Genomic DNA, 12,768 nt, shown 5'->3' on the forward strand with positions numbered 1-12,768 from the left:
GATATTTCGTCTTTCATTTGCCAGGGGGAACCACAGTTCATTTCTTCTAAAATGGATAAGATAACAAAAGAGATACTCACAAAACACATCTCCTCGAAGGCTTTGCTCCTGGCCCACGTGGTTCTCCTGAGCTTTCTCTTCTCCTCTCTCTTCCTCAAGCCCCTCTTCCTTTCTCTCCTCATTCCCTTTTTGTTCTCCACTGGCGTCCCCATCCCCGGGCACCCTCTCTTCGTGCTGGAGAACCTTGGGGTCACGAGTCCCGGGGGGTTCTGGGATCGCATTTTTACTTTGTTCCTTCCTTTTCAGGCTGTTCTTGTGAGCAAGCAACTTCTTGACTGTGTCTCTGATGGTGCCCCGTGCTCTGAATACTTCCTTCACAGAATTTTCAGGGATAACTAAAACAAAAAGGAAAAAAGCTCCAAATTGCTTGATAATTAGATCACTCATTAAAAGGGAGCATTTTAAAGGTATTAAAGGGTAGCAAGGGAATGCTTCCAGAATCGACTCATAATAGGCCCTACAGTTTGCTATTTAAGGAAGAACTATATTTGCATCTAATTAGGGTAGTGAGAGGAGAGAAGTTAGAGGACACACTTTGGTTTTGTTCCATTACTGCTTTAGTGAAATACCTGCTACTACCCCATTGGGCTACAGATCCCAAAGGAACAGATTTGCCAGGGCACTCCATTGTCAGGCTGGGATTCCCCAAAGTAGGTATTGTCTGGGTAGCCCTGTAGATTTGTCCCAATATGATGTTTGAAAAAGATAGCTATGGCTATATATGTTGAATCATATAAAACTGCCAATCATGGGCCATTTGTGACCTACAAAAATTGCAATTTATGGTTCAGTGTGAACATACCCAATATGAACACACTCATACTCTTTTTGTCATAACTGCCTTAGATTGATTTCAAAGTAAAAGCTACATAGTTCATTACCAGCATATATGCTTTCAAAGTCTTTCATTTTCTCCTTTTGGCTACCCAAAATATTGTGGACTTCTTGCGTTTATTTTTCTACTACTGGTATAAATTGAATCAGCGCAATGATGGGGAAGGAAGTAAACAGAAGAGATTAAAACATTGCAAAGAAAACTTTTCTAATGAAACCCCAGTCTCTTTTAATAATTTTGTTATTAGGCAATGAAATTGTTGTAAACTCCCTTTTTTTTCCTTTCAGGTATATTCAAGTAGTAGAATTGAGTGAATTAAGCCAGGTGTTATCAGAACCTTTCTTGCTTAGTCTCAGACTAGCACATGCCTAAATATTTTATAACAGAAAAAATACATTTGATTTTAAAGATCTGTGAGGGTTTTTTTTGGTGGTGGTGGGGGGAGGAGGTGCATGGTCCGGGAATCGAACCCAGGTCTCCCGCATGAAAGGGGGCATCCTAACCTCTGAACTATCCATGCACCCTGTGTTTTTAATTTTTAAAAATTAACTACTTTTTTGCATCAGTTGGGTAGTCATAATTACCATGAATATATCCCTGAAAAAAGGACATATATCTCTGGATTCTAGATCCCAAAGAATTTCAACCAGTCTAGACAAAACTAACCCCTAACTCTCAGGCAGTAATAAACCTAACACGGAAATCGAACTGGAAAAGGAGTCATTCATATATTTTACCCCCAAATCCTAGTTCTGCTGCTAAGGTAGCTGAGCGATTGGGGGCAAGTCACTTAACTTCACCCCATCCCCCATCTACAAAACAAAGCTGGTGGACTAAATGATCTCTTTCTTACCTCTCGGGTTTTTCTACAGTAACATTCCCCCCCCAAGGATTCACTAGGGGATGGAGGAATCAATCTAGAGGTGTATTTTTAAAAGTAATTTAATTTAGTATCGAGATACAGGAAATGAATTGAAACCATAAATATAGAAGCCTTTCTGTAAATATTCAATACATAAAATCATTTAACTTTAGATAGTACTCAGTTGAGGTGAAGCAATCAAAGGGGAGCGAGAAAAGGAAAGGAAAACTGGGCATGTTCACATTGAACCATAAATTGCATTTTTGTAGATCACAAATGGCCCATGATTGGCAGTTTTATATGATTCAACATATATAGCCATAGCTATTTTTTTCAAACATCATATTGGGACAAATCTACAGGGCTACCTAGACAATACCTACTTTGGGGAATCCCAGCCTGACAATGGAAATACTAGAGTGCCCTGGCAAATCCGTTCCTTTGGGATATGTAGCCCAATGGGGTAGTAGCATATTCAATGGCATATTCTAGTTGTTGATCACTGTGCCAGCCTGCAGTTATAGGTACAAAACCGACCAGTACTAATATAAGTAAAGCATCATTACTCATTTTCTTGACCTCCAGATGGCCTGTTTCATCTACTATGCCAAAGGTCCCACATTATCTTTTTTTTTTTTTTAAGATTTTTTTTTATTAATTAAAAAAAGAATTAACAAAACAATTAGAAATCATTCCAATCTACATGTACAATCAGTAATTCTTAATAACATCACATAGTTGCATATTCATCATTTCTTAGTACATTTGCATCGATTTAGAAAAAGAAATAAAAAGACAACAGAATAAGAATTAAAACAATAATAGAAAGAAAAAAAAAAAACAAAAACAAAAAACCTATACCTCACATGCAGCTTCATTCAGTGTTTTAACATAATTGCATTACAATTGGGTAGTATTGTGCTGTCCATTTCTGAGTTTTTATATCCAGTCCCGTTGTACAGTCTGTATCCCTTCATCTCCAATTATCCCTTCTCTTTTTTTTTTTTTTAATTAACGGAAAAAAAGAAATTAACCCAACATTTAGAGATCATACCATTCTACACATGCAATCATTAATTCTTAACATCATCACATAGATGCACGATCATCATTTCTTAGTACATTTGCATTGGTTTAGAAGAACTAGCAACATAACCGAAAAAGATATAGAATGCTAATATAGAGAAAAAAATAAAAGTAATAATAGTAAAATCAAAACAAAACAAAACAAAACAAAACAAAAACCTATAGCTCAGATGCAGCTTCATTCAGTGTTTTAACATGATTACTTTACAATTAGGTATTATTGTGCTGTCCATTTTTGAGTTTTTGTATCTAGTCCTGTTGCACAGTCTGTATCCCTTCAGCTCCAATTGCCCATTATCTTACCCTGTTTCTACCTCCTGCTGGACTATGTTACCGATGACATATTCCAAATTTATTCTCGAATGTCCATTCACATCAGTGGGACCATACAGTATTTGTCCTTTAGTTTTTGGCTGGATTCACTCAGCATAATATTCTCTAGGTCCATCCATGTTATTACATGGTTCATAAGTTTATCTTGTCTTAAAGCTGCATAATATTCCATCGTATGTATATACCACAGTTTGTTTAGCCACTCTTCTGTTGATGGATATTTTGGCTGTTTCCATCTCTTTGCAATTGTAAATAATGCTGCTATAAACATTGGTGTGCAAATGTCCATTTGTGTCTTTGCCCTTAAGTCCTTTGAGTAGATACCTAGCAATGGTATTGCTGGGTCGTATGGCAATTCTATATTCAGCTTTTTGAGGAACCGCCAAACTGCCTTCCACAGTGGTTGCACCCTTTGACATTCCCACCAACAGTGGATAAGTGTGCCTCTTTCACCGCATCCTCTCCAGCACTTGTCATTTTCTGTTTTGTTGATAATGGCCATTCTGGTGGGTGTGAGATGATATCTCATTGTGGTTTTGATTTGCATTTCTCTAATGGCCAGGGACATTGAGCATCTCTTCATGTGCCTCTTGGCCATCCGTATTTCCTCTTCTGGTAGGTGTCTGTTCAAGTCTTTTTCCCATTTTGTAATTGGGTTGGCTGTCTTTTTGTTGTTGAGATGAACAATCTCTTTATAAATTCTGGATACTAGACCTTTATCTGATATATCATTTCCAAATATTGTCTCCCATTGTGAAGGCTGTCTTTCTACTTTCTTGATGAAGTTCTTTGATGCACAAAAGTGTTTAATTTTGAGGAGTTCCCATGTATTTATTTCCTTCTTCAGTGCTCTTGCTTTAGGTTTAAGGTCCATAAAACCGCCTCCAGTTGTAAGATCCATAAGATATCTCCCAACATTTTCCTCTAACTGTTTTATGGTCTTAGACCTAATGTTTAGATCTTTGATCCATTTTGAGTTAACTTTTGTATAGGGTGTGAGAGATGGGTCTTCTTTCATTCTTTTGCATATGGATATCCAGTTCTCTAGGCACCATTTATTGAAGAGACTGCTCTGTCCCAGGTGAGTTGGCTTGACTGCCTTATCAAAGATCAAATGTCCATAGATGAGAGGGTCTATATCTGAGCACTCTATTCGATTCCATTGGTCGATATATCTATCTTTATGCCAATACCATGCTGTTTTGACCACTGTGGCTTCATAATATGCCTTAAAGTCAGGCAGCGCGAGACCTCCAGCTTCGTTTTTTTTCCTCAAGATGTTTTTAGCAATTCGGGGCACCCTGCCCTTCCAGATAAATTTGCTTATTGGTTTTTCTATTTCTGAAAAATAAGTTGTTGGGATTTTGATTGGTATTGCATTGAATCTGTAAATCAATTTAGGTAGGATTGACATCTTAACTATATTTAGTCTTCCAATCCATGAACACGGTATGCCCTTCCATCTATTTAGGTCTTCTGTGATTTCTTTTAGCAGTTTTTTGTAGTTTTCTTTATATAGGTTTTTTGTCTCTTTAGTTAAATTTATTCCTAGGTATTTTATTCTTTTAGTTGCGATTGTAAATGGGATTCGTTTCTTGATTTCCCCCTCAGCTTGTTCATTACTAGTGTATAGAAATGCTACAGATTTTTGAATGTTGATCTTGTAACCTGCTACTTTGCTGTACTCATTTATTAGCTCTAGTAGTTTTGTTGTGGATTTTTCCGGGTTTTCGACGTATAGTATCATATCGTCTGCAAACAGTGATAGTTTTACTTCTTCCTTTCCAATTTTGATGCCTTGTATTTCTTTTTCTTGTCTAATTGCTCTGGCTAGAACCTCCAACACAATGTTGAATAATAGTGGTGATAGTGGACATCCTTGTCTTGTTCCTGATCTTAGGGGGAACGTTTTCAATTTTTCCCCATTGAGGATGATATTAGCTGTGGGTTTTTCATATATTCCCTCTATCATTTTAAGGAAGTTCCCTTGTATTCCTATCTTTTGAAGTGTTTTCAACAGGAAAGGATGTTGAATCTTGTCGAATGCCTTCTCTGCATCAATTGAGATGATCATGTGATTTTTCTGCTTTGATTTGTTGATATGGTGTATTACATTAATTGATTTTCTTATGTTGAACCATCCTTGCATACCTGGGATGAATCCTACTTGGTCATGATGAATAATTCTTTTAATGTGTTGTTGGATACGATTTGCTAGAATTTTATTGAGGATTTTTGCATCTGTATTCATTAGAGAGATTGGTCTGTAGTTTTCTTTTTTTGTAATATCTTTGCCTGGTTTTGGTATGAGGGTGATGTTGGCTTCATAGAATGAATTAGGTAGTTTTCCCTCCACTTCGATTTTTTTGAAGAGTTTGAAGAGAATTGGTACTAATTCTTTCTGGAACGTTTGGTAGAATTCACATGTGAAGCCATCTGGTCCTGGACTTTTCTTTTTAGGAAGCTTTTGAATGACTAATTCAATTTCTTTACTTGTGATTGGTTTGTTGAGGTCATCTATGTCTTCTTGAGTCAAAGTTGGTTGTTCATGTCTTTCCAGGAACCCGTCCATTTCCTCTAAATTGTTGTATTTATTAGCGTAAAGTTGTTCATAGTATCCTGTTATTACCTCCTTTATTTCTGTGAGGTCAGTAGTTATGTCTCCTCTTCCATTTCTGATCTTATTTATTTGCATCCTCTCTCTTCTTCTTTTTGTCAATCTTGCTAAGGGCCCATCAATCTTATTGATTTTCTCATAGAACCAACTTCTGGCCTTATTGATTTTCTCTATTGTTTTCATGTTTTCAATTTCATTTATTTGTGCTCTAATCTTTGTTATTTCTTTCCTTTTGCTTGCTTTGGGGTTAGCTTGCTGTTCTTTCTCCAGTTCTTCCAAATGGATAGTTAATTCCTGCATTTTTGCCTTTTCTTCTTTTCTGATATAGGCATTTAGAGCAATAAATTTCCCTCTTAGCACTGCCTTTGCTGCATCCCATAAGTTTTGATATGTTGTGTTTTCATTTTCATTCGCCTCGAGGTATTTGCTAATTTCTCTTGCAATTTCTTCTTTGACCCAGTCGTTGTATAGGAGTGTGTTGTTGAGCCTCCACGTATTTGTGAATTTTCTGGCACTCTGCCTATTATTGATTTCCAACATCATTCCTTTATGGTCCGAGAAAGTGTTGTGTAAGATTTCAATCTTTTTAAATTTGTTAAGACTTGCTTTGTGACCCAGCATATGGTCTATCTTTGAGAATGATCCATGAGCACTTGAGAAAAAGGTGTATCCTGCTGTTGTGGGATGTAATGTCCTATAAATGTCTATTAAGTCTAGTTCATTTATAGTAATATTCAGATTCTCTATTTCTTTGTTGATCCTCTGTCTAGATGTTCTGTCCCTTGATGAGAGTGGTGAGTTGAAGTCTCCAACTATTATGGTATATGAGTCTATTTCCCTTTTCAGTGTTTGCAGTATATTCCTCACGTATTTTGGGGCATTCTGATTCGGTGCGTAAATATTTATGATTGTTATGTCTTCTTGTTTAATTGTTCCTTTTATTAGTATATAGTGTCCTTCTTTGTCTCTTTTAACTGTTTTACATTTGAAGTCTAATTTGTTGGATATTAGTATAGCCACTCCTGCTCTTTTCTGGTTGTTATTTGCATGAAATATCTTTTCCCAACCTTTCACTTTCAACCTATGTTTATCTTTGGGTCTAAGATGTGTTTCCTGTAGACAGCATATAGAAGGATCCTGTTTTTTAATCCATTCTGCCAATCTATGTCTTTTGATTGGGGAATTCAGTCCATTGACATTTAGTGTTATTACTGTTTGGATAATATTTTCCTCTAACATTTTGCCTTTTGTATTATATATATCATATCTGATTTTCCTTCTTTCTACACTCTTTTCCATATCTCTCTCTTCTGTCTTTTTGTATCTGACTCTAGTGCTCCCTTTAGTATTTCTTGCAGAGCTGGTCTCTTGGTCACAAATTCTTTCAGTGACTTTTTGTCTGAGAATGTTTTAATTTCTCCCTCATTTTTGAAGGATAATTTTGCTGGATATAGGAGTCTTGGTTGGCAGTTTTTCTCTTTTAGAATTTTAAATATATCATCCCACTGTCTTCTAGCTTCCATGGTTTCTGCTGAGAAATCTACACAAAGTCTTATTGGGTTTCCCTTGTATGTAATGGATTGTTTTTCTCTTGCTGCTTTCAAGATCTTCTCTTTCTCTTTGACCTCTGACATTCTAACTAGTAAGTGTCTTGGAGAACGCCTATTTGGGTCTAATCTCTTTGGGGTGCGCTGCACTTCTTGGATCTGTAATTTTAGGTCTTTCATAAGAGTTGGGAAATTTTCAGTGATAATTTCTTCCATTAGTTTTTCTCCTCCTTTTCCCTTCTCTTCTCCTTCTGGGACACCCACAACACGTATATTTGTGCGGTTCATATTGTCCTTGAGTTCCCTGATACCCTGTTCAAATTTTTCCATTCTTTTCCCTATAGTTTCTGTTTCTTTTTGGAATTCAGATGTTCCATCCTCCAAATCACTAATTCTATCTTCTGTCTCTTTAAATCTATCATTGTAGCTATCCATTATTTTTTCTATGTTTGCTACTTTATCCTTCACTTCCATAAGTTCTGCGATTTGTTTTTTCAGTTTTTCTATTTCTTCTTTATGTTCAGCCCATGTCCTCTTCATGTCCTCCCTCAATTTATCGATTTCATTTTTGAAGAGGTTTTCCATTTCTGTTCGTATATTCAGCATTAGTTGTCTCAGCTCTTGTGTCTCATTTGAGCTATTGGTTTGTTCCTTTGACTGAGCCATATTCTCAATCTTTTGAGCGTGGACAGTTATCTTCTGCTGCTGGCGTCTGGGCATTTATTCAGATTTCTCTTGGTGTTGGACCCAGCAAGGTTGTAATATTTTTCTGTGAAATCTCTGGGTTCTGTTTTTCTTATCCTGCCCAGTAGGTGGCGCTCTTGGCACACGTTTGTCTGCGGGTCCCACCAGTAAAAGGTGCTGTGGGACCTTAAACTTTGGAAAACTCTCGCCGTCCTGGGGGTTCGCTAGCCGAAGCGGCTTGAGCCGGCCCAGGGTCCGAACGCAGGGAGGGTTGCTGGTCGCCGCAGCCAGGGAAAGAGCCCGTCCGAATTTCCTAGTTGGCCCTGGGCAACAAGCGTGGCGGGAGGGCGCCAGCGGCAGCGGCCCGCCCGAGAGAGTGCACGTTCCCCGGGAGTCACGGGGTCACCGTTCTCCGCGGCCTGGGGGTTTCCGATCCAATTCTCTCAGTTGGTCCGGGGGCTGCGCGTGGTGTGGGCGCCAGTCGCCTTGGTTTCAGGGGACCACCTCTCCAATTCTCCCAGCCAGCCCGGGAAGGGGGAAGGGAGTAACTCCGGCCGCTTGCCACCCCGCCCGGTAAGGCCCGCGCGCCTCGGCGATCTCACCCGAGCTGCTTCTCTCAGCCAGCCAGCCGTTCCAGGATGGGGTACGCTGTCTTTTTTATCTCTGTTGTGGCTTTGGGCGCTTTCTGTATCGTTTCTACTCCCCTAGTAGGTGTCCTGGAGAAGAAACTAAGATCCGCGCGTCTTACTAAGCCACCATCTTCCCACATTATCTTTTGATTGTAATGTGCCGGTCATATATAGACCTGAATACAATTCTCTGAATCCCAGCATCCAGCATGAAAAATCAACAAAACACTCATATCCTGCAAATTTCCTTTATGCAATCAGTAACATAAAACTAAGGACTTTTAATAAATAATTAGAAATGAGTTTCAACCCATACCAGGCAGCCCTAAACATCTGCTTTCATTTTCTGCTTTGGAGATTTCCTGTAGAAAAGGAAAAAACAAAAACATCTTATCTTATGTGGTATCAACAATTTCACTCCCTTTGAAAAGAGAAAGCTGGCACAAGGATGAAAATGCAGTCTAAAGACATATATATGTTTGACTGTGGATGAGCATATTTGGTCTTGTCTATCTAAGTATTTCTGTTTCAAATTTGACATGACTGATAATTGTTTTCTTTTAAAAGTAGTCTTTATTATTGCATCATCTTCTCCAGAATATAAAAATGTGGGAAGAAGTTGCAGTAGGAGGATCCCCGAGAGGCCTCTGACATTAAAATGGGAATTCCAGAGCCTTCAGGTTCACAGGTAGGTCTTCTATAGAGATGAAGTTGGAAATTTTTCTTGGGAGAGATTTGAGTTTTCTCTAAAGATCTGCTTTGTCAAAAACTTCTACGTTAATGGCTTACTTGAAAAATCCTCATTTGAATTTCATCTCTGGGATAAGACTTTATTTATAGAAGATCAGGACTATGTGGGACAATCTTACCCAGCAGAAATATGGCTTTCACATTCATTCACCATGATGAGTTAAGTTCATTAGGTGCTCTCAAGCCAGCTGACGGGAGAAAGCCCCTACTAATAGGAGCTTTGGACACAGTCCTGGCAGGAGAGACTTAACTGTAGACCAGGGGTGCACTGTTCTATCAGGCCCAGGAAATAGGGAAGGGCTAGTGTGGAAGAAAAGCTGAGCCGGGAGAGTATGCCAAGGAGGGAGACCAGAAAGTTCCTCATCACAGAGGATTGGCCATTGGCCATGGAACACCCCCTACATCTAGTGTGTTTAAGTGCCCAGACCCCGGAGCCCGGTTTCCTGGTTGGACTCCTGACTCCCACATCTTCTAGCTCTATGACCTCAAACAAGGACTTAACTTTTCTTTGCCTCAGTTTCCTCACTTATAAAATTGGAATAAGTGTAGGATTTTTGTGAGATTTAAATGAGTGAATGCATGCCAATTACAAAGATTAGTGCCTGACACACAGTCATCATGATATATATATGTATATATATATGCTATTGTTTTTAGAATTCAGCACCAGAATGTTTTAAAATCATTTACTGAATTAAAAAAAAAATTCCAGCCATTCTTCCAAATTTCTAATATTTATATTATAATTGAAAGGAAAAAAAACTGGAATGGCCTGGTTTTATCAAAACCTGTGTTCTTGAATATCCTGTATAAAAACTGAATTAAGTCATAAACATAATTTTAATGACTATGGAAGCTGCCTTCCAACAGGAACAAGTGATGAAGTTTGGAACAGATGCCTTTTCCATTATTACACCTACTGCTGGTGCATGGGTATTGAGCACTTCATATATTCTAGGCCAGAGCTAAGCCCTTTATATGGGCATTTATTTTTATGTATTGATTAGTTCACTGAATCTCCAAAACAATACTAAAGGCTAGATACTATTATCCCTAGCTTGCTGATGTGGACACTGAAGCACTGAAAAGTTTCAACAGTTTGTGCTCGGCCTATAGGCTGTAGGCTGGTGCTTTTGCTTCCTGGTTGCTGAAACAAATATCATACAATGAGTTGGTTAAGCAACTGGAATTTATTGGCTCACGGTTTCAGACACTAGAAGGGTTGTTTCGTCCCAGGGTTGGTATTTTCTGCTTAGCCAGCACATGACAATGCACATGGCAGTGTCTCCTCCCTCCTCTTCTGGATTGCGTTGGCTTCCAGCTTCCAGCTTCCGGCTGCTCCCATGGCTTCTTTTCTGTCCGTGTGACTTCCATTCTGCTTATAAAGGACTCCAGTAATTCGGATTAAAGCCCAACCTGATTCGGCCGGGCCACACCTTAACTGAAGTCACATCATAAAGAGCTCTCATTCACAACGGGTCCACATGCACCAGAATGCGGACCAAGGCCATGTCCAAACTGGGGTCCACCATTCCATCCACCACAGCTCGGGAGCCAGAAATCAGGCCAAGTTCATCTGAGTCCAGAGACGGTGCTCCTGCTTACGAAACTGCGTTGTTTCCTTTCCTAAAGTCACTATTGCTTCACTCTCCAAATAGGGTACTGCCTAAGTTTTGATTGTAGTGTCTAGACTTTTGCAGAACAATGAATTCACAATAAAAGTTGCAATCAATACTATATATTAGTACAATAGCTATTCCTATGCATGCAAATATATTTTGCCGCATGACGTTTTATAATGCTGAATACTAATTGGACGCAATTCTTTCATTTTTGTTTTCATGACTTTCCTGTGTACTTAACAGCAAAGTTTGGCAATCCTTCTTTAAACAATGGGTATAAGCCTTCTCAGAGCAGATCAGTTTTCAATAGAAACATGGCTGTTTATTTTAGAGAGAGTTAAAGCAAAATGAAAAAGGCTGAGCAAATACTGGAGTGAATGACCCAAAGTTATGTTTTTTCCCTTTAAATAAATATTTTAGTGAAAGACTCAAGAAATGAGTCAGCTGCAGAACGGATAATAACAAAATGCATGGTTTTCAGATATCAGATATAACACTGTGATGAGTTTGAGGTTTCAAAGAATAAAGGGACATTGATTTTACCCCTAAACCTACTTAAAGTTGGATGGTCAAAGAAAAACAAAAGTTTTCTTGACATAAGCAATGTTTGTGTTACTGTGGGATTTATAATGTCAAAATACTGTGTTTTTATAATAAAATATATAAAACACAGGCTGCAAACAACTACTTAATTCCACTCTTAAAGATGTTCCCTAATTTGGACATTAATAACATGTGGTGGTTTAAATGGGGTCAGATGATCAGGAAGAAAGATGGTTCCAAGTTTACTTTTAGCTGTTCTTCCAAATCTCTTTGATTCTAAGGCCTGGGGGTGGGGGTGGGTATGGGGAGGGGAGTAGCCCACTTACAAATGGAAGCTTCTTTTTGTATGCATGGCCTTCTTGCATTTACCGCTACAGACTTTCAGAGTAGAGAGTAGCTGGCTCTTAACAGAAGTCCTGATTGAAATGATAACAATGGTGATAAATAATAACTACAGCCAATTTTACTGAGCATCTACTATGTGCCCAGCTGAGCCAAGTGTTCTACCTCCATCATCTCCTTTAAACCTCATAAGGAACCTACGGGAGAAGTATTTGTCTCAGTCTGGGGTCCCTGCAAAGCAGAGCCTGAGACAAGGGTCTGGGTGCAGGAGGTTTTTTCGGGAGGTGATCCCAGAAGGCTGCGGGGACAGTGAGAAGGAAAGAGAGAAGAACCAATGAATGGTGACTTAATGAGGTTACAGCTGTTGGCACCTGGGGCCCAATCTTCTGGAGACGTCTGTTAGACAATGGAGAACAAACTTCTGGTTGTCCCACCCTGCCAAAGGGAAGCTGGGGTCTTTATCCACTGACTTCCATCCCCTACTGGTTGAGGGCTATCTCTAGGAGACTTCATTTCTGGGTCACACCTGCAAGGAATGAGGCAGCCTTGATAAAGAAAGCCCTGAGGCCACAAAACGGAGCGAGTCCTCTGTGCCCTGCACTAGGGATGTGACTGGAACTGTCTACCGCAGCCTGGCAGACACGGGAACCTCCCAGGGGCTGTGGACTGGCCTGTTACAAGCACCTGCCACAGCACTGCCATGAGCTCTATTCTGGAGAGGAGAAAACTGAGGCTCTTAGAGGTTAATAAACTCGCTGCAGGCCACAGGCAGTATGGGGCAGCACTAAGATTGAAATTTCTAGCTCCTGAGCCTGAGCTGTTGACCAATACACAACTCAGCCTGATACAAGCCACCCT

At 39.3% G+C, this 12,768-nt stretch overlaps 1 protein-coding gene across 1 annotated transcript in view; it reads right to left on the bottom strand.

Annotated features, from left to right (window-relative positions):
- The window catches only part of EGFL6 (EGF like domain multiple 6), a 93,155-nt gene that overhangs the window by 18,958 nt on the left and 61,429 nt on the right, over positions 1–12,768 (bottom strand). The window contains exon 8 of the mRNA XM_077147037.1: positions 81–395. Coding sequence (XP_077003152.1) covers positions 81–395 — 315 coding nt within the window. The remainder of the gene's footprint in view (positions 1–80; positions 396–12,768) is intronic.

This window comes from Tamandua tetradactyla, chromosome X (assembly GCF_023851605.1).
Source record: "Tamandua tetradactyla isolate mTamTet1 chromosome X, mTamTet1.pri, whole genome shotgun sequence".
In the NCBI taxonomy this organism is placed as follows: Eukaryota; Metazoa; Chordata; class Mammalia; order Pilosa; family Myrmecophagidae; genus Tamandua; species Tamandua tetradactyla.